This window comes from Brassica rapa, chromosome A01 (assembly GCF_000309985.2).
Source record: "Brassica rapa cultivar Chiifu-401-42 chromosome A01, CAAS_Brap_v3.01, whole genome shotgun sequence".
Classification (NCBI taxonomy): Eukaryota; Viridiplantae; Streptophyta; class Magnoliopsida; order Brassicales; family Brassicaceae; genus Brassica; species Brassica rapa.
In genome coordinates this window covers 9,315,766-9,335,580 of record NC_024795.2, presented here as the reverse complement: position 1 = coordinate 9,335,580, position 19,815 = coordinate 9,315,766, and the positions used below count along the sequence as shown (strand labels likewise).

General features: G+C 35.1%; 4 protein-coding genes across 7 annotated transcripts; 2 read left to right on the top strand and 2 right to left on the bottom strand.

Annotated features, from left to right (window-relative positions):
• Positions 1 to 28: 28 nt before the first annotated feature.
• Positions 29 to 2,903, top strand: LOC103866553 (protein HOMOLOG OF MAMMALIAN LYST-INTERACTING PROTEIN 5). The gene is made up of 6 exons (XM_009144495.3): positions 29 to 229; positions 402 to 502; positions 904 to 1,013; positions 1,538 to 1,613; positions 1,724 to 1,867; positions 1,991 to 2,903. The coding sequence occupies exons 1-6, from the start codon at positions 136 to 138 to the stop codon at positions 2,723 to 2,725; spliced, it is 1,260 nt and encodes a 419-aa protein (XP_009142743.1). The 5' UTR covers positions 29 to 135; the 3' UTR covers positions 2,726 to 2,903.
• Positions 2,904 to 3,204: 301 nt separating this feature from the next.
• On the top strand, positions 3,205 to 4,893 carry LOC103866541 (peroxygenase 1). The gene is made up of 6 exons (XM_009144486.3): positions 3,205 to 3,373; positions 3,685 to 3,834; positions 3,921 to 4,006; positions 4,111 to 4,205; positions 4,293 to 4,418; positions 4,510 to 4,893. The coding sequence occupies exons 1-6, from the start codon at positions 3,256 to 3,258 to the stop codon at positions 4,670 to 4,672; spliced, it is 738 nt and encodes a 245-aa protein (XP_009142734.1). The 5' UTR covers positions 3,205 to 3,255; the 3' UTR covers positions 4,673 to 4,893.
• A 798-nt stretch (positions 4,894 to 5,691) lies between these two features.
• LOC103866530 (serine/threonine-protein phosphatase PP-X isozyme 1) lies at positions 5,692 to 7,794 on the bottom strand. Its single transcript, XM_009144477.3, has 8 exons — positions 7,474 to 7,794; positions 7,172 to 7,324; positions 7,006 to 7,068; positions 6,840 to 6,925; positions 6,683 to 6,758; positions 6,327 to 6,595; positions 6,162 to 6,240; positions 5,692 to 6,083 (listed from the first exon to the last, which is right to left on the bottom strand). Exons 1-8 carry the CDS (start codon positions 7,612 to 7,614, stop codon positions 6,033 to 6,035), a joined length of 918 nt encoding a protein of 305 aa, XP_009142725.1. The 5' UTR covers positions 7,615 to 7,794; the 3' UTR covers positions 5,692 to 6,032.
• A 5,226-nt stretch (positions 7,795 to 13,020) lies between these two features.
• On the bottom strand, positions 13,021 to 18,926 carry LOC103866520 (DNA topoisomerase 1 alpha). Of its 4 annotated transcripts, XM_033277295.1 has the most exons (15): positions 17,352 to 18,270; positions 17,078 to 17,248; positions 16,899 to 16,979; positions 16,764 to 16,823; positions 16,577 to 16,671; positions 16,347 to 16,503; positions 16,149 to 16,274; positions 15,962 to 16,042; positions 15,783 to 15,873; positions 15,548 to 15,681; positions 15,374 to 15,445; positions 15,202 to 15,291; positions 14,983 to 15,086; positions 14,727 to 14,895; positions 13,021 to 14,601 (listed from the first exon to the last, which is right to left on the bottom strand). In XM_033277295.1, exons 1-15 carry the CDS (start codon positions 18,216 to 18,218, stop codon positions 14,533 to 14,535), a joined length of 2,367 nt encoding a protein of 788 aa, XP_033133186.1. In that variant the 5' UTR covers positions 18,219 to 18,270; the 3' UTR covers positions 13,021 to 14,532. The 4 variants fall into 4 exon arrangements, with proteins under 4 accessions (XP_033133186.1, XP_033133172.1, XP_033133175.1 ...); XM_033277281.1 differs by adding an exon at positions 18,811 to 18,926 and having other exon boundaries at positions 13,021 to 14,895; positions 16,764 to 16,979; positions 17,352 to 18,220; XM_033277284.1 differs by having other exon boundaries at positions 16,764 to 16,979.
• Between the last annotated feature and the right edge of the window lie 889 nt (positions 18,927 to 19,815).

Here is a 19,815-nt window from a genome sequence, read left to right as displayed (position 1 = left end):
TGGAGGTGTTTTCCAAAGAGGATCAGGACTTTGTCCGTTAAACGACATCGTTACAAGCGCGTATGAATTAGGAATACTTATTTCTTTATTTCTATTACAATCTGAGAGAAGCTACGAAGCTCGCCTAGAGAAACGATGTCGAACACAAACGAACCAGCGAAGACTCTTCTGCCTTACTTGCAACGAGCCGACGAGTTGCAGAAACATGAACCGCTTGTTGCTTATTACTGTAAGTTTGTTGATGTTGTTCGTCTTCTCTCTTTCTCTTTGAATTAAAAAAAAACCTAGATGATTGTTTTATTTTATTTAGCTGAGCTGATATGATCGTAGTCTAGAGATTGAGTTTACTATATGGATGGATCTTTGAAAACTGATGGTGTTGCGGATGATTGATTGATTAGGTCGGCTATACGCGATGGAAAAAGGATTGAAGATTCCGCAGAGCGAGAGAACTAAGACTACCAATTCGATCCTCATGTCCCTCATTAATCAGCTCGAAAAGGTTTCACCTTTAATCATCTAGCTTGGTTTTTGCTACCTGATTGATTCTTAGTAATTTTCATGATCTGTTTGGCTTTGATTCATATATGTGTTGTGACAAGGCTGGATAGTGTATTTATGCTTATATTTGGGAAGTTAAGACTTTTAATCTTAACTTAGATTTGGTTGCTTCATGTGATTGGGAAACACACATGTGAAGCAACAACACTTATTTACTCAGCCTTGGGGGATTGATTAGGTGTTTCTCTCGCATGTTCCCATGGCCTATTATCTATGCTCTAGTATTATTTTTTTGCATGTTGATCGTGAAATAGACCAGTCTTGAATTTATTGTCTGCCAATGCTGTCATGTGCGTTTTAGCCATATTTAACATATTGAATTATATTTTTGTGCCACTCCAGGACAAGAAATCATTGACTCTGTCCCCAGATGACAATATGCATGTTGAGGGCTTTGCATTGAATGTCTTTGCAAAGGCTGACAAGCAGGATCGTGCAGGAAGAGCAGACTTGTAAGTCTACTTTTTTCTTCTTCTTTTTTTCGTATATCTGATTCTCATATTGAATGACATTTGACACTAGTAAGTTTCTAGGATTATTAGTTCGATTGAGCATCAGCACTAGTATGTCCCCCATCAGCACTAGCTCAATGAGTTCGAACTATCCTGTTTCTCCAGATTCATTCCCTGTCTAGTATTGTTATTGTTAATATTGAAATGAGCACATATGCATGCATTTACAATTACCACACAGGTTTTTAGGTGATACCTTCCTCTGATGATGTCGTTCGAGTTGTAGTAATATGTAGACAGAAAATAAGATAACGGGTTAAGGAATAAGTTGGATGCATCCAAGCCTTCTCGTGTCTTGTTTGCCTTTGACCATTCTACTTTTGCAAAATGTCGCTATCTCTAGCCTTAATATTAGTTCAATTACTACCTATTAAATATAGAAGGATTAATACCTGCATTTATGTGACTCCTTTACAGACGCTTTTGAGAGATTATCCATATTAACTTTGCTGCGCTTTTGACAGGGGAACTGCCAAAACTTTTTATGCAGCAAACATCTTCTTTGAGATTCTGAGCCAGTTTGGCCCCGTTCCTCCTGATGTGAGTTCCTACTTTTTCGTTTACTTAACATCTCAAACAGAGACCTCGCACCTTAAAAGGCAGCTTTATTAGATGTTTGATTATATTTATATATAATGCACCATGGACAGATAGAGCAGAAACAGAAGTATGCTGCTTGGAAGGCTGCTGACATAAGGAAAGCCATTAAAGAAGGAAGGAAACCCACTCCAGGTGATCCTGTTGATGATGAAAGTGATCTATCCCTTCCATCAAGCGGTCCTAGTGGCTCCTATGTAAGTTTCTCTACTTGGCAATTAATGGTTTGGGAATATCTAGATGTTGGCGCAAATGTTTAAGATATGAACATCTGCATCAACTTAATCCACTCATCATTTGCACATTTTCATTACATACAGGATCTTGGTGCAAGTGATACCAACGTACCAAGTCAACATAGAACAGAGCCTGGTCCATCCCACGACTCGAATGATGACTCAAGCCACCACCATTTCCCTGAAGTGCCACAACATCATCTACCTCCTCCCAGGTTCCATGACAATCCTAACAACAATTATCAAACAGATGTCCCGCCTCCACCACCATCTTCTTACCCTTCCAACGATCTCCTTCCGCCTCCCACGGGACCATCAGACTCCCCTTACCCTCATCCTTACAACCACCAATCATACCACCAAGACCCGCCACAACACATGCCTCCGCCGCCACAAAACTACCCATCTCATGAGCCTTCTCCAAACTCTCTCCCTAATTTCCAGTCTTACCCTAGCTTTAGCGAGAGCAGCCTCCCAGCCACTCCTTCCCACTTCCCTTCTCACTACCAAAACCCTGAACCTTACTATTCCTCTCCACATTCCGCACCTGCTCCTTCTTCCTCAAGCTTCGCCTCTGCTCCTCCACCTTCTCCTTATTCATCATCAAACGGGCGTGTCAATGTTGCTCCTGTTCTAGATCCTCCAGCTCAGAAATACCATTACGACAGCAGCTACCAGCCAGGGCCAGAGAAGATCGCAGAGGCACACAAGGCTGCTAGATTCGCTGTTGGAGCTTTGGCTTTCGATGAAATCTCTACTGCTGTAGAACATCTGAAGAAGTCTCTCGAGTTGCTTACAAATCCATCAGCGGGTCACTGATATTTCATGTTTTAATCTATGAACCTTGGGTTTGATGTATGTGAAATGTGTGCATGAGCTCACAATCACACTATGGATTTGTTATTAACTCTTCTGGCTCAGACTTTTGTGTACAAAACAAAAACATTGTGTGAAGTCTTCTGATTTCTCAAACTAGTGTTTTTTTGCATGATGCCTCCATGGTTATACGATAGTATTCATATAGCCACAAACAGTATAAATGTATATCTAAATATCACAATAATATAAAAGGCCAGGTAGATGGTTTTGTTAGATTTAAAATTTATCACTAAAAAGATTTGGTAAAGCACGGAAGCAAACGTGTCGTAATTGTCATGTCAAGTGTAAGGAGGAAGACAGAGGAGAGGTGCGTTAACGACAAGGAAAGAGATGTCAGCCGGTGTGTTCGTTGGTGCGTGCATGTTCGCCACGCACCTCAATCATCATCTTACTAGCTCATGCTTTTTTTACTCTAAAAACGCAATCATGAACACATTGCACTCGGTCCACAGAGCAAGAAAGAGCGAGAGATGAGTACGGCGACTGAGATAATGGAGAGAGACGCAATGGCTACGGTGGCTCCCTACGCTCCGGTCACCTTTCACCGCCGTGCTCGTGTTGACATGGATGATAGACTTCCCAAACCTTGTAATAACGCCTTTCTTTTGCATCCTAGTTGTTGTCAACATGCGTATACATCATGCATTTATCTTATATTTTGTATGGATGGATTTAAAGAAACCCGTTTAAAAATAATGAAAATATCATATATCCCCCTAACTTTGAAGAAATACAATTATTCCACACTCATGTGTAATATATGCATGTGAGAATATTTTTATGCGCATGATAGTATAGATAGTAATTAAGAAAATATGGTCTAAATAGTAAGTTGTATAAATTATATATACATAGCATCCAAATGTATATATCACATATTTGGTGTTAATTGCATATAGATATGCCAAGAGCACTGCAAGCACCCGACAGAGAGCATCCGTATGGAACCCCAGGCCATAAGAATTATGGACTTAGTGTTCTTCAGCAACATGTGGCCTTCTTCGATTTAGATGATAATGGAATTATCTATCCTTGGGAGACCTACTCTGGTACATACAAATTATATTTTTTATATATACATACATGTGTTTTCATTAGTATATATTTGAAAGTTTTGATTCCAACTTGTGATTAGGACTGCGAATGCTTGGTTTCAATATCATTGTATCGCTTATCGCAGCCGCTGTAATCAACTTGGCCCTTAGCTATGCTACTCTTCCGGTAACACGAATTCTCATCCTCCTCCCAACATATATATATATATATATATATATATCGTGTAGATTTGATTGTTCTACTCTAGACTCTCGTCCATAATAATGCAGGGATGGTTTCCTTCGCCGTTCTTCCCAATATACATACACAATATACATAAGTCAAAGCATGGAAGCGACTCAAGAACATATGACAATGAAGGGAGGTGAATGACCGCTATATATATTGTAAAAATTGGTCATAAACCATGATGCACTGGTCTATATATAACCCACCTCATGTTAAATCGCAGGTTTATGCCGGTGAATCTTGAGTTGATATTTAGCAAATATGCAAAAACATTGCCAGACAAGTTGAGTCTTGGAGAATTATGGGAGATGACACAAGGACAACGTGACGCATGGGACATCTTCGGATGGTACGTACACGAACCCTCCTTTATTAACCTTTAGTTAGTTTTGTTACAAAAATGATCTTTAGGGTGTACGTATGTGTTTGTGTATAATTAGGTTCGCAAGCAAAATAGAGTGGGGGTTGTTGTACTTGCTAGCGAGGGATGAAGAAGGGTTTCTGTCAAAAGAAGCGATTAGGAGGTGTTTTGACGGGAGCTTGTTCGAGTATTGTGCCAAGATATACGCAGGTATCAATGAAGACAAGACAGCCTACTACTAAAAGTAAATGGTAGAGGAGCTTCGTCGATGTGAATGTAAATTGTGACTAAAGCAAAGTCCATGTGTTTGTTATGTTATGTCCAAATCTGTAAGGTAGAAGTATGATCAGTTGCAGCTGGTATAGAAAAGCTTCTACGTTGAATAATAATAGTATGTTTTGCTGTTGTGTTTGTGTTTGTGTTTGTATCAACCCTTTTTCAGTTATTTCCAGTTCAAATGTAATTTTTCATTGTTGTTACTTGGTATTGAGAATCATTTCTTGTATAAAAACTCTTGTAAACTGGGTGACTGAAAAATCAATAATGGTTTCAGTCGTGCAATATTCAAGTAATCTCATTGTTCCATCAATGTAACGCCTTGATCCATAAGTAATAACCTCGAATCATTTTTGAATCTCTTTGCGCTTTTAGAATTATTAGTAGACGAAATCTAAATCTCTTTTCTTCTTTTGACTTTTTTTTTAATATTTGAACTGGCTACTTGCTGTGATAGTTTCTTCAGTGTAAACAATTACTGTTACAATTCTAACTCCTTGTGCTGCTGGAATATGAATGCTTGTACACACATTCGATAACCATTCATCTTGTTGGAGTAAATCTCTCTCAAGTCTTTTTTTTTTGTTTCTTTCTTTGTGGAACAGGCTACATTTTAGTTTGGTCATTACAGCCACCGTCTGCTGTTGGTTGATGTAAGTTTGTGAAGTTGGATGCACACACCACTAATACGATTTGATTCATTATCTCATCGTTTTTTTCTGTGGGGGCAGGTGGGCAGTTGTATACATTGCGCAGATGAAGCCTCTCATTGTCCCTATCCTAAGCGAGGTTGAGTAGATACCCAGAGAGTGTATTATTATTGATATAATAAATTTTTATTTGGAAGAATACCATCATACTACTTCCATATCTTCTTCATCCTCTTCTCAAGGATTTTGGGATTCTGCTAATACGTTTTTGGCAAGTTCCTATCAACATCAATAATCCAAGCATGAACTCATTCCAACAGCCAGACCCTGTCAAATGGTCCAAACGGTTCATGTGAAACTCTCTATTGAAATGACTGTGAGCTTCAAAATTGTTATTGAGGTCTTTTCTTATGAAATTACAAAACTTGAATTTTGACATAAACACACTCATTTTAACTACCATCACACACAACACTCTTTAACTAACATTACAAGTAAAATCCGGAAACAACAGTTTTCTTTTTTTCAAACAACCCCAGTGTGACTTAAATAGATATCGCCTGTATCGTATAAACTTCTTCTGTCTTGCACTGTGACACAGACTCTTGAACGAGTTGTGATTCTCTTCCTCAGTTCTACTTCGGAAGTAGTAGTAGGGTTGCCAAAGTTCGGCCCCTTATAGGAAGTAATCAGGGGCAGGTTTTTTAGCGGGAGGCCCTCTCGAGTCCTGCCATTTAGAGTATTGTCACTTTACTGAACTGCTCATAGTAAGACATATTTTTTTTTACTAAAAGGGGATCCAAACCTGCTGCGCTGCCTCGAACACACGGAACTCTTTGTTTAGATTCTCATCGAGCTCTAGAATCGAAGCCACATTACCGCACCTGGATCATAATTGTACATAGGAGTAAATAAAAAGATCAAGCTAAAAGGAAGGAAGATACACACTCTGAGTATCTTATATATTTACCTGTAACAGTAATTTGGGGCTGACCAGACTGTCACAATCTGGCTATCGAACATCCATTTGTAACCCTCCATAACAAGCTGATGGGCTCGGGCTATGTAGTCTATGTTGTTTGTGTGGTTAAAAGAGGAGACAACACTGCCGCCAAAAAGGAATCCAGCACCACGAGGACTCAATCCCCAGCCATCAACAATATCTTCAGGGTCAGACCATAGGAGGTCACACATGGCACCATCATGTGGCACTTCTTGCTTCCGGTCAATTGTCCTGATCTGCCATAAATAAATGTATATATGGGTTCGTCAGTTGAAACTTGTGAATTATATCAGTAGATAGATAGAGAGCTGTTTCTATCAAACCTGATCAAGAGTAATGATAGCTGGAGAGAGACCGCCATGAACACAGAATATCTTGTTCTCAACAACAGCTGAAAGACTATTGTACATAACAAAAAGAGACGCATCAGTTTAGAGTTAAAAAAAAAAAACTGAAAGAGAGATTGAGGTGAGTAAGTACCTCATGTAGTCGAAAATGTCGGTGCAGTATCTCCAGACATTAACAGAGCCATATTTACGCAAACACTCATCATAAAATCCATAAACCTACTAAAACCAGACTGTGTAAACACTCACATATAAAAAAACCAAAGAAACTAACAATGAGAGACAGTGCATTCACCCACCTGTGTGATTTGCCTGCTCTCGTGGTTTCCTCTGATGAGAGTTATACGGTCCGGATATCTAACCTGAGAACACATCAAAAGGAACCCACTTTAGGTGATTCTAAAACCTATGATAGAAACACAAGAGAGAGAGACTATGAAACACAAACACCCTCCCGTCCGTTACCTTGAGAGCGAGCAGAAGAAGAAAGGTCTCAACAGAGTAGTAACCACGATCAACAAAATCACCAAGAAACAAGTAGTTGGTCTTAGGGCAATCACCCCCAACTTTGAAAAGCTCCATCATGTCATAGAACTGCCCATGTATGTCCCCACATAGCTAATAAAAAAAACAAAACTTCAGCAAATCATAGGAACCTATCAAAGGCAAAGATCTGACGAAACCATTCCTATTTATCAATTCACGAGAATTTAATTCTACTTTCAATCCTAGATCGAGAAAAAAAGCAAAGAAGGTAAGTCTCTTACAGTGACGGGAGCATCGACTCTCTGAACGTTGCTCTCTTCAACGAGGATCTCCATGGCTTTGAGGCAAAGAGACTTCACCTCCGATTCGCTCAGTGGCTCGCAGCGTTTCAGCTGCTCTATCTGCTTGTCTAGGTCTGACATTTCTACCCCCCTTTTCCTCTTCACCTCCTCCAATCGATCGTTACTCTGAATAATTGAGATGATAATCAACCAAAATTTCTCGTAGAGAGAGTAGTGTGGTTAGGTCATCTTCCTTCCCGGGAGAGCTGCTTCTCTCCGCTGGGGTGTTTTCTCTCTCTCTCCTTCCCTAAATGTTCTTTGTTTTATTCAAAACCACCCCCAATTCTTTTCTAAAATTGTATATTCGGCCCGTAAAGTCCTGAAATCAAGTCTCCGAACCCACTCCCACACTGTCATTTGGGCTAATTTAGTCTTATAAGGCCCGGCCCGTGTATAATTAAGTCGCGCCACTTGAGTATTAGTTTTTATTATTTTAATAAACATGCCCGGCCCGTTATCTATACTATACTAAAAAGGGAGATATAAGCTCCTCTTAAAGTGTCCACGTAGGCATAAAAAATCGTACAATCAGAGAGTCCGAAGTTGCCACGTCATCTCATTTATTTTCTCGTAAAAAATGAAAAAACAATGCAAAGGATAGGATCGAACCCGGGTTATTATGACATAAATATAAGACAAATACCACTAAGCCATTGAAACTTTCTTGGACACATATACAAGAATTACTAAATATGTAATCACAAACTCTTATGTACATTTACAATAATATGGATTCAACTTTCAAGAATCATACTTTGTTTTGTAAAAAAAATAAGTAAGTGACTAAGCTAATATATTCTTTGAAAGTGTGAGAACATTGACAAATATGAAAAAGCATAGATTTTTTGTTTTCGTGACAAAGTTAAGAATTTTGTAAAAGTAAGTTACATATAAATTTTCGTGACATATATGAAAAAGCATAGGTTTTTGTACAATTTTGACAAAACAACTCATATATAGTTCTCTAATGTCTTAATAAAATATTATTTAAGGATACAATAATTAAATATATCAATTCAATAAATTTTGTAATTTATAGACAAAACAATAACACAACAAATTTTGAAACATTTGTTTAACCTATCGATTTTTTTTTCATGAGAATTCAACTAAACAAGATAAAAAACAATTAGATTTATTTAATTATCATTTTATTCAATTTTGATTAATTTCAAATTGTAATAATGTATCTTTTTGAAGTTACAAAAAAAATGTTCTTTCTTTATTACACTAGCATTATATATAGATTCCATATATACAAATAAATATAATATAACAACATAAGCTTGCTTTCCCCGATTCATATGAAAACTTTTTAAGTTATCCACCAAAGTAAATTAATTAAATTAATCAAATTGTTAGAATACAACAAATTAATATATAATTTTATTTTTAATTAAATTATTTAAAAAGTGTATTTTCATTAAAAACAAAATAATAAATAAGTAAAACTGATTTGATGGTAATTTTTATGACATATATATATTATGTGAAAGAAATATAAGCTTAATATGGAAAAAAATCTTAAATACAAAAAACTCTAAAATTAACAAAAACAAATAATAAAAATTAAACTATGATATCAATGGAAAGCTTCTTAGACAATATTAATAAAATATTTAAGCGATAATTAGACAAATTTGATTTTTTTTCCCAGCCAAAAGTTTATTATTAATTAGCATCAGTTATTTCAAGATGTTTAAGAAATGATGGATTTAAATGATATATGAACTATGAATAGTAGTTCTTTGTAAAGCTGACTTAGATAACACATCTGCACATCATTTTCAGTCCTTTTTGATGCCTAAATTCAATTTCTTCAGAGTAGTTATTCCACAAAGAGATCGTATGAGATATTGTTTTGATATGTAGATTTGTTTCTTGACTGTTAAGAAGATTGATAACTGTAAAAATGTCTCCTTCGAATATTATATGTCTATAACCGAATCCCCAACATGAGATAACTTTGTTTAAAAAGTAAATAATTTCATTTTTCTTATATTATATAATAAATATATATTATTTACTGATAATAAAAATATAGTTATTCATCTATCACAAACATCTATGTAAATATGTGAATCAAGTACAACAATCAAACAACATAATGATTTCCACAAAGAAAATTTTAAAAATATATTTATGTTAGGTAGTCTTATTTTATATTCTTTAAATAATGTAATACAATATTATACTTTTTTTTTGTTAGAATTGAGAAATACATATATATCAGTTAGATAAATTAAGCGATAATTAGATAAATTTGATTTTTTTGCCAGCCAAAAGTTTATTATTAATTAGCATCAGTTATTTCAAGATGTTTAAGAAAATGATGGACAAAAAAATAGGATGGACATAAATGATATATGACTATGAATAGTATTTTGTAAATCTGACTTAGATAACACATCTGCACATCCATTTTCAGTCATTTTTGATGCATAAATTCAATTTCTTCAGAGCAATTATTCCACAAAGAAATCGTATGAGATATTGCTTTGATATTCAGATTTGTTGCTTGACTGTTAAGAAGAATGATAATTGTAAAAATGTTTCATTCGAATATGCTATGTTTATAACCGAGTCTCCAACATGAGACAAGTTTGTTTTAAAAGTAAATAATTTTATTTTTCTTATATTATATAATAAATATATACTATTTACTAATAATAAAAATATAGTTATTCATCTATCATAAATAACTATGCAAATATGTGAATCAAATACAACAATCAAACAACATAATGATTTCAACAAAGAAAATTTAAAAAATATATTTATGTTATGTAATCTTATTTTATATTCTTTAAATAATGTAATACGATATTATATATTATTTTTTTAGAATTGAGAAATACATATAATATCTTATCCGCGCGTAGCGCGGTTAAAAAATCTAGTATATCTAATATTAGGTTCCTACGAACATGTAGGACATTGTAAGAATCAGAGATTCGAACTCCGTCCAGAAATTTTATTATATCCAGACGGAGTTTAATTTTAAAATCCTAAAAAATCGATATGTACTCTAAATATCTTTGTCTAACTAATTATGTAAAAAAATAAATAAATCTTTGTTATCATGTTCAAATTCTCGTCATGAAATGGAGTAATTTCATTCAAACCTATAAAACTATTATGGTTAATAAGTAAAATAAATTATATCAAATTATTACGGTAAATGTAATTAATGAAATAGGTTGGAAAAGTGAAAAAAATGTAAAAGATATAATAGTTATGTTTTGTAATTCTGTAATAAATGAAGTTGAATTAATTAGAAAAGAAAATTAATGAATAAGTTTAAAAAGAAATGAAAATATGTAAGAAATCATTTAAAAAGTTAAAATTATGCAAATATTCTTTTGTATTTATGTTTTAATAGAATAGACCAGTGATCAAAAACGTGGAGAAGATGTTGTCATGCTGAACAGAGTTTCGGTGGAGTTCATAAGCATCATATCTCACCATCTCTTAAGTTGGATTGTATCATTTATCACTTCACAATACATGTCTGTGTTTTATCTTTATTGTAACGGCCCGATCCCCCGGCGTCCGACCGGGATTATCGAAAAGGCGTTATGGACGCATAATCTTCTTTGAAATACCGTCCCACCCACATCCATATACTTCTACTTACAGTCTTGCGTACAGGAAAATAGAAAGGGAGGGATGATCAACAAGTTACTCAGTAAAGTGACTCTAGACCAGCCTACCCGCATGACACTCTATACTACTCTAGGCGGGAACTAGGGCTGACTAGCCACTACAATCAGTTAATGCATCTTAACATTTCATATCATCATCATTTATTTCCAAACATTCAATTCCATACATTTCTAACAACCTAGCGATCAGTCAGTACAATGATCTCACTCATTGCCACACACGTCCAACCATAGACTTAACCGACTCGACATACAAGACCGACTCAATCTTATGACACCTTTAACACCCAGATACCCGACCATGAACTAAGAACTCTACAATGCACGTTTTTATATCCCGCCTCTCGCGGCTGGCTCGTCTTTCTCTTTTCTCCGTGGGTAGCTCTCGCTAGACCACTACCCCATATTCCTGTGGATTCCACCACAGCTCATATGGGTGCCTAGCGTAGAACTACTACCCCACATACTACCTCTAGACTATATATGATTCCCCAAACTCATGCTTAACCTTAACGCTATTCACTTATACATTCACTTATCCTTTCACATCCTTATTCACTTTCACTTATCCATTCTCATTCTCATTCACTTTCCTTTACACTTAGACTCGTACTTGAACTCATTCACTAGACGTCACCCGTTATCGGTGTCACACACATTACACATCGCACTCAAGTTCTACTTACAGTAACATTATCAATCAATAGTCATCTATTACCTTAGCATTCATTTCTTACTAGCCTCCTAGCTTTCATTCACAATCAATCTATGGGATTACACAAGCCAATCATATAAGTAATTATTACCAATCAATCATCACCACAACAACCCAAGACAGTTCATTAAGTCCCATTTAACAGTATGAGGGTTTTTATGCATCATGATCCATTCATCTATCAACCTAGTAATAAACATGTTCTATCAACCTAGCTCTCAAACAGGGTCTAATCAAACCTAACTCCAACATAAAGGAGTATACAGTACATGGGAACAAGATGGGTTCAAGACACTCCACCTTATCCTAGATCTGGATCTGGAACAAGGATAAGAGAAGGTTGAGATCTGGTCACCACCACCACCACACGGCGCCGGCGAGGAGGGGAAGAGAGAGAGAGAGAGAGAGCGACGGCGAGGAGAGAGAGAGCGACGGCGCGGAGGAGAGAGAGAAGAGAGAGAGAGACGGCGCAGAAGAGAGAGAGTTCGACGGCTAGGGTTTTCGGCCTCCGGAAATTCTCTGCATAGCTTCGTTTCAGATTTTTGATGAGGCAAAAGAAGAGGCTGAAATTCTTTTTATAGGGACAAGGTGAGGGGAACCTAGGTCTTTGCCAAATGGGCCGTAGAGAAGCCTATTTTCTTATGGAAATTTTTTTGACCAGGAACTGGGCCGTTACATTTATTCTCATTGAATGAGTTGCACAGAAAAGAAGGAACAATGAGAAAATTCAAAGGCAAAAACTGAGTGATGTAGCTCATATTGTCATGGTTTTCATTTTCTAGTTTCATAAGAATGTGCTCCGCTTTTCAAAATCTAACACTCAATGTTTCACATAAATCCATTTAATGTTAATTGGATGATGTTTTCTTGTCAAACAAATAACAAATCTACTAGGTGGTTGCCCGCGAATTTGCGTATATAAATATTATATGAAAATATTATTATGTATACATTTTCATATAGTTTGAAACATTAGAAATAGCTATAAATTTGATGTAAAAATAACAAATAAATATTTATTAAAAACAAATGCTTGTGAAGTTATATATGTAATTATCACATTAACTTCACCAATACAGATTATGCATCTTCTTCGGCATCTTCTTATTTTTTTCATTATCATTTCATTCTTTTTATTAAATTTTTGCTTATGTTTTCCTAACTTTTTACATATTTTTGCCAAATGTTTATTTATCTCTTTAAATAGTAATACAAAACATACAATCAATAAACCAAAATTCATCTTAGAATTCTATTCAATCATAACATTATTCTTTTCAATCATAACATTACCTTATTCACTATATTATTTAAATGAATTTTTTTTAAATCAAAATTCTCGCATGTTCCGTTAAATATAATCCGTCCAATCTTTAAAAACTAATTATTTATAAAGCATATATGGACATTATAAGAAATTAGTTAGTGTTATAGATACTACTATATTTTTATATGAATTTGAAATCATTATACCGATTTCTATAAATTGTTTTATATTTATTATTTTATGTAGTATATAAATATAAAAAGAATTGATCAAACATTATTACATTTTCTATAACTTTGAAAATTAGCCACCACTAATTATTATTTGTAATATCATTTAGGTTATTTGGCAAGTGATAGTAATTAGTTTTAGACTTATCTTTTATCTTAGATCTAATTAAAATAATTTAAAATTTTAAAAAGTTTCTTTCATTATATTATTTAGTTATAAATATAAAAGAGAGTTATCAAACATTATTATTCTTTATATAATTTTAACAATTCGTTACATAAATCATTATTTATAATATAATTTAGATTATTTGGCAAGTGATATTAATTGGTTCTAGATTTATTTTTTATTTAAATCTAAACAAAAATAAATAAAATCGAAATTTATCGACCAAGCAAATCATAACAATTTTCTTAAGACTTCACAAATGATTGACATGTAAGCGAAAATCACTTAAGTGACTTCTCGTTTAATATATAGGAGAATTTTTATTTTTATAAATATTTTATAAACTTATATAAATAATTTAAAATTAAGATGAAATAATTTTGTAAGCCATGATAGATAGTTTAATAAATGTTATATTTGCTTATAAATGACTTATAAGACATATATGGACATTATAAGACATTAATAATTATTATAATTTTTTATATACATATATAATGTTTAATATAAGAATATGAAATCATTATATCGATTTCTATAAATTGTGTTCTACTAATTATTTTGAGTAATATAAAAGAAATAATCAAACATTATTACACTTTCTATAATTTTGATAATCAGTTACCATAAATTATTATTTATATTATCATTTAAACTATTTGGTAAGTGATATTAATTAGGTTTAGACTAACCATTTATTTTAGATCTACTTAAAATAATTAAATATTAAATATCTTTCAAACAATCAAATTATAACAATTTTTTTTAAACTCCCATTGACATCTAAGCAAAAATCACTTTAGTGAGTTTTCATTTAGTATGGAGAATTTTCTTGGTTAAGTTATATATAGAAACATAAAACATTCTTACTCAACTATTTAATTAACATTCGTAATGAATACCAGCGTAGAGTATCAGAAATTTTCAAAGCTGCGGCTACTGCATGCTGCATGTTAGAATCTGAAGTCAGGTTCCACGTCCATTGCCCACGTAAATTTCTCCTGGAGAGTCTTGGTGAACATCTGCATATTTCCATTAACGCTATTTAGTTTTTTTATTTTTAAAGAACATTAACGCTATTTAGACCACTCAGTCGTTTCTTTTTCACTTTACCCCCCACAAGTAACATCAATATTTCTATTTTTACCTTTTCAATGGGTACTTCATTACGTTTGCACCACGCAACTGTGATCCTAGGATCCATGTAATTAATTTTAGACGTTCCCAAGGCCACAGTTTTCAAATCCTCCTTTGTCTGCATGTCCCGTTCCATCTTCTCAGCCTTCATCTTCTGTTGAGTTATCTTCTTCTCCCACCTGCCATTTTAACATCACAATTTCAGATGGATATTCTTGTTTTAAAAGTCTCTTGTATAAGTGATAGGAAGGTTTTGTTATATTTACGCTTCTGGAGTTATGTTTCTCGTTTTCTTTCCATCTGAACCCTCTAATGGATCTTCTCCCTTTTTAGCCCTCTTTAGATTGGTTTTAAGTTGTTTTAGACCCTCCTGTGACAATATAAATAACACAATGCAAATTATAAAAATCCATTGGAAGATTAAGACAACTTCCTAAAGTTAACATATTATTGGTTATTCAGAATCTTGTATAAGGAGATTTTACCTTGAGTTCATCTATCTTATCTTTCAGTTTCTTGACTTGTGCACCGTGAGACTTTGTAACAGCACGCTGGTGATTACAGATTATGGCCACCTGCAAGAATTAAAAAGATATACTCATCATTATTTTGCTTTCAAGGAACTAAAGAAAACCACTATAACTTGGGCAATCTCACCTCCTTGTTGGCTTGATCATAAACTATTTTTTTCTGGTTGACATCAACACCATCTTTGGTTTCTCGACGCAACTGTCACAGCATCCAAACATATATACGTATAGAAAAATCAGATTCAGACCTTTTGGAAATTAAACAGCAACAAAACTGAGAGGAACAAGGTTTCAATCATACCGTTTTATCCAGGGTGATGGATGCATTGTATGTACGGAATACTTTAGCTGTGAGTCCAGGCATAAGCTCCTTAAGATGAGCGTTCAGTTTGTTTGCGTCTATCTCATCAAAAAGATCGTCTGAATTGGATTTACCTGGATGGATGATTATAGAAAAGTTAAACCAATTTATTTATAAAACTCATGTGAAACGAATTAAATGTTGTAACACAAACTAAAATCCATGTATAACTCACCAGCTTTGAACTGTCCAATGGCTTTGTAAACAGGAGGCTCAACTTCAACAGTATTCTCATATCTTATTGAATCTTTACCAAGGAAGTCAAACTAAAACACACATTAGAAAGAAAAAAAAAGTCTGTCAAGATCAAGCCATATGAAGTTAGCGTCAACACTTTCAAGATCCAATTAATACCTTTAACTGATTTGGATGAATGCACTCCACATGGTCTACTTTTAGCGTACAGCAACCAACAGTGTCTGCCTCATCATCATCCTGTCCAGAACAAGTGAACAAATAATGAGAATTGTTTTTTTTTTTTTTAAATGAGAGTTGTTCTGCATACTAGTTAGTCATTACTTGCATATCATTTACGTATTACCTTATCAGTACCAGCTCTAAGTGCCAATTTATCAATGAGATAGGTAGCCACAGCTATCTGACGCTTTAGAACATCTTTAGAAGTAAAGTTCTTGGTGTAAGCTTCTCTTATACTTTCTATGTGGTCCTGAACAAAAAAAAATTAAGTAGCTAAGAATAGGTTATGTCTCTGTAGAATAAATCTGGACTACATATATACCTTAAGCTTCCTGGCATTCTCGTACTTATCCTTGTCGCTTTGTCCTTTCTGAGAACTGCTAGCTGACAGACCAACATACTTTTCCTTTTTTAAGATAACAGGATCATTCCACATTGCTAGCCATGAGACTGTGTTATCATGCTTTATTTCTTTCCATCTGCGAAAAACCAAGTCACATTGTTATTACACAGAGAGTACATCATTTCCAGAGACTAAAGTTAGAATACCACCTTTCACCAGGTATGGGGCATTCAGGGATAGGAGCATCTTTCCCTATGTTTAGAGTGATGTCATGAGGATGTATACGCCTCTTAAACTTTCCCATCTGCAAAAAATCAGGTCATAAACTGGTTTATGAAAGGCCCACCTAAACCCAAAAATGCATGTTATTTATGAAAGATTCATGAAGAAAAGAACCTTAGGATGTTCTCCCCGGCCTCTGAATAACCCAGGAGGTTCAACCTTATAGTTCCCAATCTGAAAGAGAGAGAGACAACCATCACAGTAAGTAAGCCTTAACCCAAAAGATGGAGAGCATTTACATGAACTTACTTTCTCTTTGACACCGTCTATAATAGCCCACATATACTTCTCTTCCTGCTCCTGTTTTTTCTCTTTTTTCTCTTTATTCTTCTGCACATTATCAAATGAAAGAAAATATAGCTGTAATTAACATCAATGCAGTCGTACAAACTAAAAAAAAAAAATAGAAAGTCTCTTTGTCTTGTTACCTGCTTCTTTTCCAAATGCCACTCATATATTGGGGTAAAGTCACAATCATCTAGCGTCTGTATCACATGTTTCTTTCCAAGTAGTTTTCTCCAGTCACTCCAGAAATTCTTTCTAAATAAAGGGTTGTTATAATAGTCTGTCTCCCTCATCACAGCAAACATGGTTGCAACCTACAAAAGTAGCAAATCATCAGCAGAATGATTAATGAAGCTGATCCATTGGAGGATATTTAAGAATATATATGACACTGAGGGAAAAGGAGAGATGGATGACCTCTTCTTGCTCAGGAGATAAATTGACTGGCTTTCCCTTGTATAAGATCTTGCTACCATGAGGTTCATACGGTGGTGGAAAAGTGACACCGTTGTGCACCAAGGTTGTCCACTTCTTTTTCCCATCTCCAGAACGTAAAGATTTTGAAGACTTTGCATAATCAGAGTTTTTCTTGGATCTTTTGCTCCTTTTCTTGGGCAGAGGAGAAGCTACTCTTGTCACATTCTGCTTCCTAGTTGATGAAGTAGAACTCTGTTTTGTTACTGTAGGCTTTGTGGGTGGTGTTTTAATGTTGGAGGAAGAGTCTGTCTTGATTCTCTTGGAAATGGGAACATCATCATCATCATCATCATCATCAGTTTCATTAGTTGATACCACAGCCTTCCTCTTTCCACTTAAACTTTCTGCTTTCGCAGAATCTTGTTTCGCAGTTGAAGATGATGCCTTGTGCTTTTTCATGGAAGATTGATCTTCAGAGCTGTCCTTCTCCAAAAGTCTCTTGCCAGACACCTTTGGCCTTTCACTTTCAAGCTTGGAACCATTCTGCAACTTCTTAACCAAATGTTTCTTTTCATCACTACTTGAAATTTCATTGACATGCTTCTTCTTTTGTAACCTTGACGATATTGGAGCTTCATCATCATCTGACTCTTCATGTCTAATGATTCTACTTGACCTATCCAAACCTTTGTTTCCGTTGATCTTTTGTTCTGGCGCAATGGAGATTATGGAACGTAAAGGTGTATCATCCTCAGAATCTCCATCCTTAACAGTTGATGGTATAACAACACTTTTCTTGAACACTAAAGGCTTATTATCATCATCATCGTTGTGCATCACTGGTTTCGAAACAGCCTCAGAGCCCATACCTGATGAAAATGTATATGTTAACAAGTATTCGCTGAGTATAATAATCGAAACTGAAACAGAGTAAAAATTTATCTACAGAGACCTAAACCTTATTTATAAGTGAGAACTCTCTAGGAAAAAGGCAATAAGGAAAAAGGAAAATCCTAGAAAAATTCATGAAATCAAGAAATAGAGAGAAGACATCATCATACTTCTGGTCTATGTGCTCATGTATCACAATGCTTTACGCAAACGTACGCATCAAGGAAGCACAAAGATAGCTTTTAGTAGTTCTCTATAAGAGTACCCTTTTTTTTTTTTTGAGCAATCTCTATAAGAGTACCTAGTTTACGTCTTATTCAACTTACGTGTCCCCTCCACTGGAAAAAAACATATCAACCCAATCTTAGGGATATACATAATTTACTAGAATCTTGATAAGAAGAAGAATAATAGTGTGCAACTGAGATAGAGAAAATCCCACAAACTCGTACCTGAAACCCTAACTTGTGTTACAATGAAAAGATTTGTGCTGCTGAATCAAATCAAATCAAACAAAATAATCAACCTTATTTAAGAAGCAGCGTTGAAATTCTGGATGAAGCCTAACCTTTGTCTCTCTGTAAGTTTTCTTTCTTCTTATATATGTTACGCTTCCTATGCCGAGGAGGCTGGAGAGCCTAAGGCATAGAGAGACTCTATTTCGTCAAGAGGGTTTAGTTTTGGCAGTTTCACTCCCCACGACGTCGTATCGAGCGGCGCGTTTTTTTAGTATTTTTACCATACCGCCCTAATCGAGATGCGTTCACATAATAAACCAGAGTTATGTTAAACCAGGAAAGAAACAATTAAACCGTATAATTACCCAAAATGATGTAGATGTATACAACCGCTCTTTAGAGGGAGAAAGACACTTCTCTCAGTTTCATCGAAGCCTCTCGAGAGAAAGTTGAAAGAGAGAGAAAGTAGATCTGCGGTGGTTTCGGCGTTTGGTCGGCGCGTGAGCGTCCGTGCCAACGCCGGAGTCCGTCGTCCTTCAGTTTAATAGTTTCGGAATTGTCTTCTCCTCATCTCCTTCAGTGGCCGCCTTGTCTGACCTCTGGCCAAACACCCACCGTGGTGGTTCTGATCTTGGAGTGAAGATGATAGAACCAAAATCGGGAAGGATCACTTTAGCTGGGTGTTGGATATGAACCGAGAAGCAAATGGCGCTTCTGGAACTGAGATGGATTGAAAGGATCGTCAAGAGATGCGGAATGGCTCTTGATATACCCACGATCTAAGGCTAACCACCTAAGAACGAATGTAGTGTGTTGGCTAACCACCAAACGACACACAAAGATGATTGGCTGACCACCAAATCAACAAGCCGGTTCAAACCGATGAACTAGCTAAGAACTCTCTCTCTCACACTCAGAGAAGAAACTAAATAAACAACCAAAATGAACTGATTTTATTCATCAAAGGGACTACATATTTATAGTGTTTTGTAGTCAAAGACAATAAAAGAAAATGTGGGAAAACAATGCATAGGAAATATAAATTTGACTAGATCTAGTCAAGGCACGGAAAATAGAGAAGACTAGATCTGGTCAAGGCACGGAAAATAGAGAAG

What these genes read in the sequence shown, in the direction of transcription:
- LOC103866553 (XM_009144495.3), top strand. Translation starts at nt 136, where the DNA reads ATGTCGAACACAAACGAACCAGCGAAGACTCTTCTGCCTTACTTGCAA. An exon ending in CGTGCAGGAAGAGCAGACTT is followed by an intron (nt 1,014 to 1,537) that starts GTAAGTCTACTT and finishes CGCTTTTGACAG; the next exon opens with GGGAACTGCCAAAACTTTTT. An exon ending in GCGGTCCTAGTGGCTCCTAT is followed by an intron (nt 1,868 to 1,990) that starts GTAAGTTTCTCT and finishes CATTACATACAG; the next exon opens with GATCTTGGTGCAAGTGATAC.
- LOC103866541 (XM_009144486.3), top strand. Translation starts at nt 3,256, where the DNA reads ATGAGTACGGCGACTGAGATAATGGAGAGAGACGCAATGGCTACGGTG. An exon ending in TTAGCTATGCTACTCTTCCG is followed by an intron (nt 4,007 to 4,110) that starts GTAACACGAATT and finishes ATAATAATGCAG; the next exon opens with GGATGGTTTCCTTCGCCGTT. An exon ending in ACATATGACAATGAAGGGAG is followed by an intron (nt 4,206 to 4,292) that starts GTGAATGACCGC and finishes GTTAAATCGCAG; the next exon opens with GTTTATGCCGGTGAATCTTG.
- LOC103866530 (XM_009144477.3), bottom strand. Translation starts at nt 7,614, where the DNA reads ATGTCAGACCTAGACAAGCAGATAGAGCAGCTGAAACGCTGCGAGCCA. An exon ending in GAGTCGATGCTCCCGTCACT is followed by an intron (nt 7,325 to 7,473) that starts GTAAGAGACTTA and finishes TTTTTTTATTAG; the next exon opens with CTATGTGGGGACATACATGG. An exon ending in CTATCATTACTCTTGATCAG is followed by an intron (nt 6,596 to 6,682) that starts GTTTGATAGAAA and finishes TATTTATGGCAG; the next exon opens with ATCAGGACAATTGACCGGAA.
- LOC103866520 (XM_033277281.1), bottom strand. Translation starts at nt 18,218, where the DNA reads ATGGGCTCTGAGGCTGTTTCGAAACCAGTGATGCACAACGATGATGAT. An exon ending in TATCTCCTGAGCAAGAAGAG is followed by an intron (nt 17,249 to 17,351) that starts GTCATCCATCTC and finishes CTACTTTTGTAG; the next exon opens with GTTGCAACCATGTTTGCTGT. An exon ending in AGAAACATAACTCCAGAAGC is followed by an intron (nt 14,896 to 14,982) that starts GTAAATATAACA and finishes TTAAAATGGCAG; the next exon opens with GTGGGAGAAGAAGATAACTC.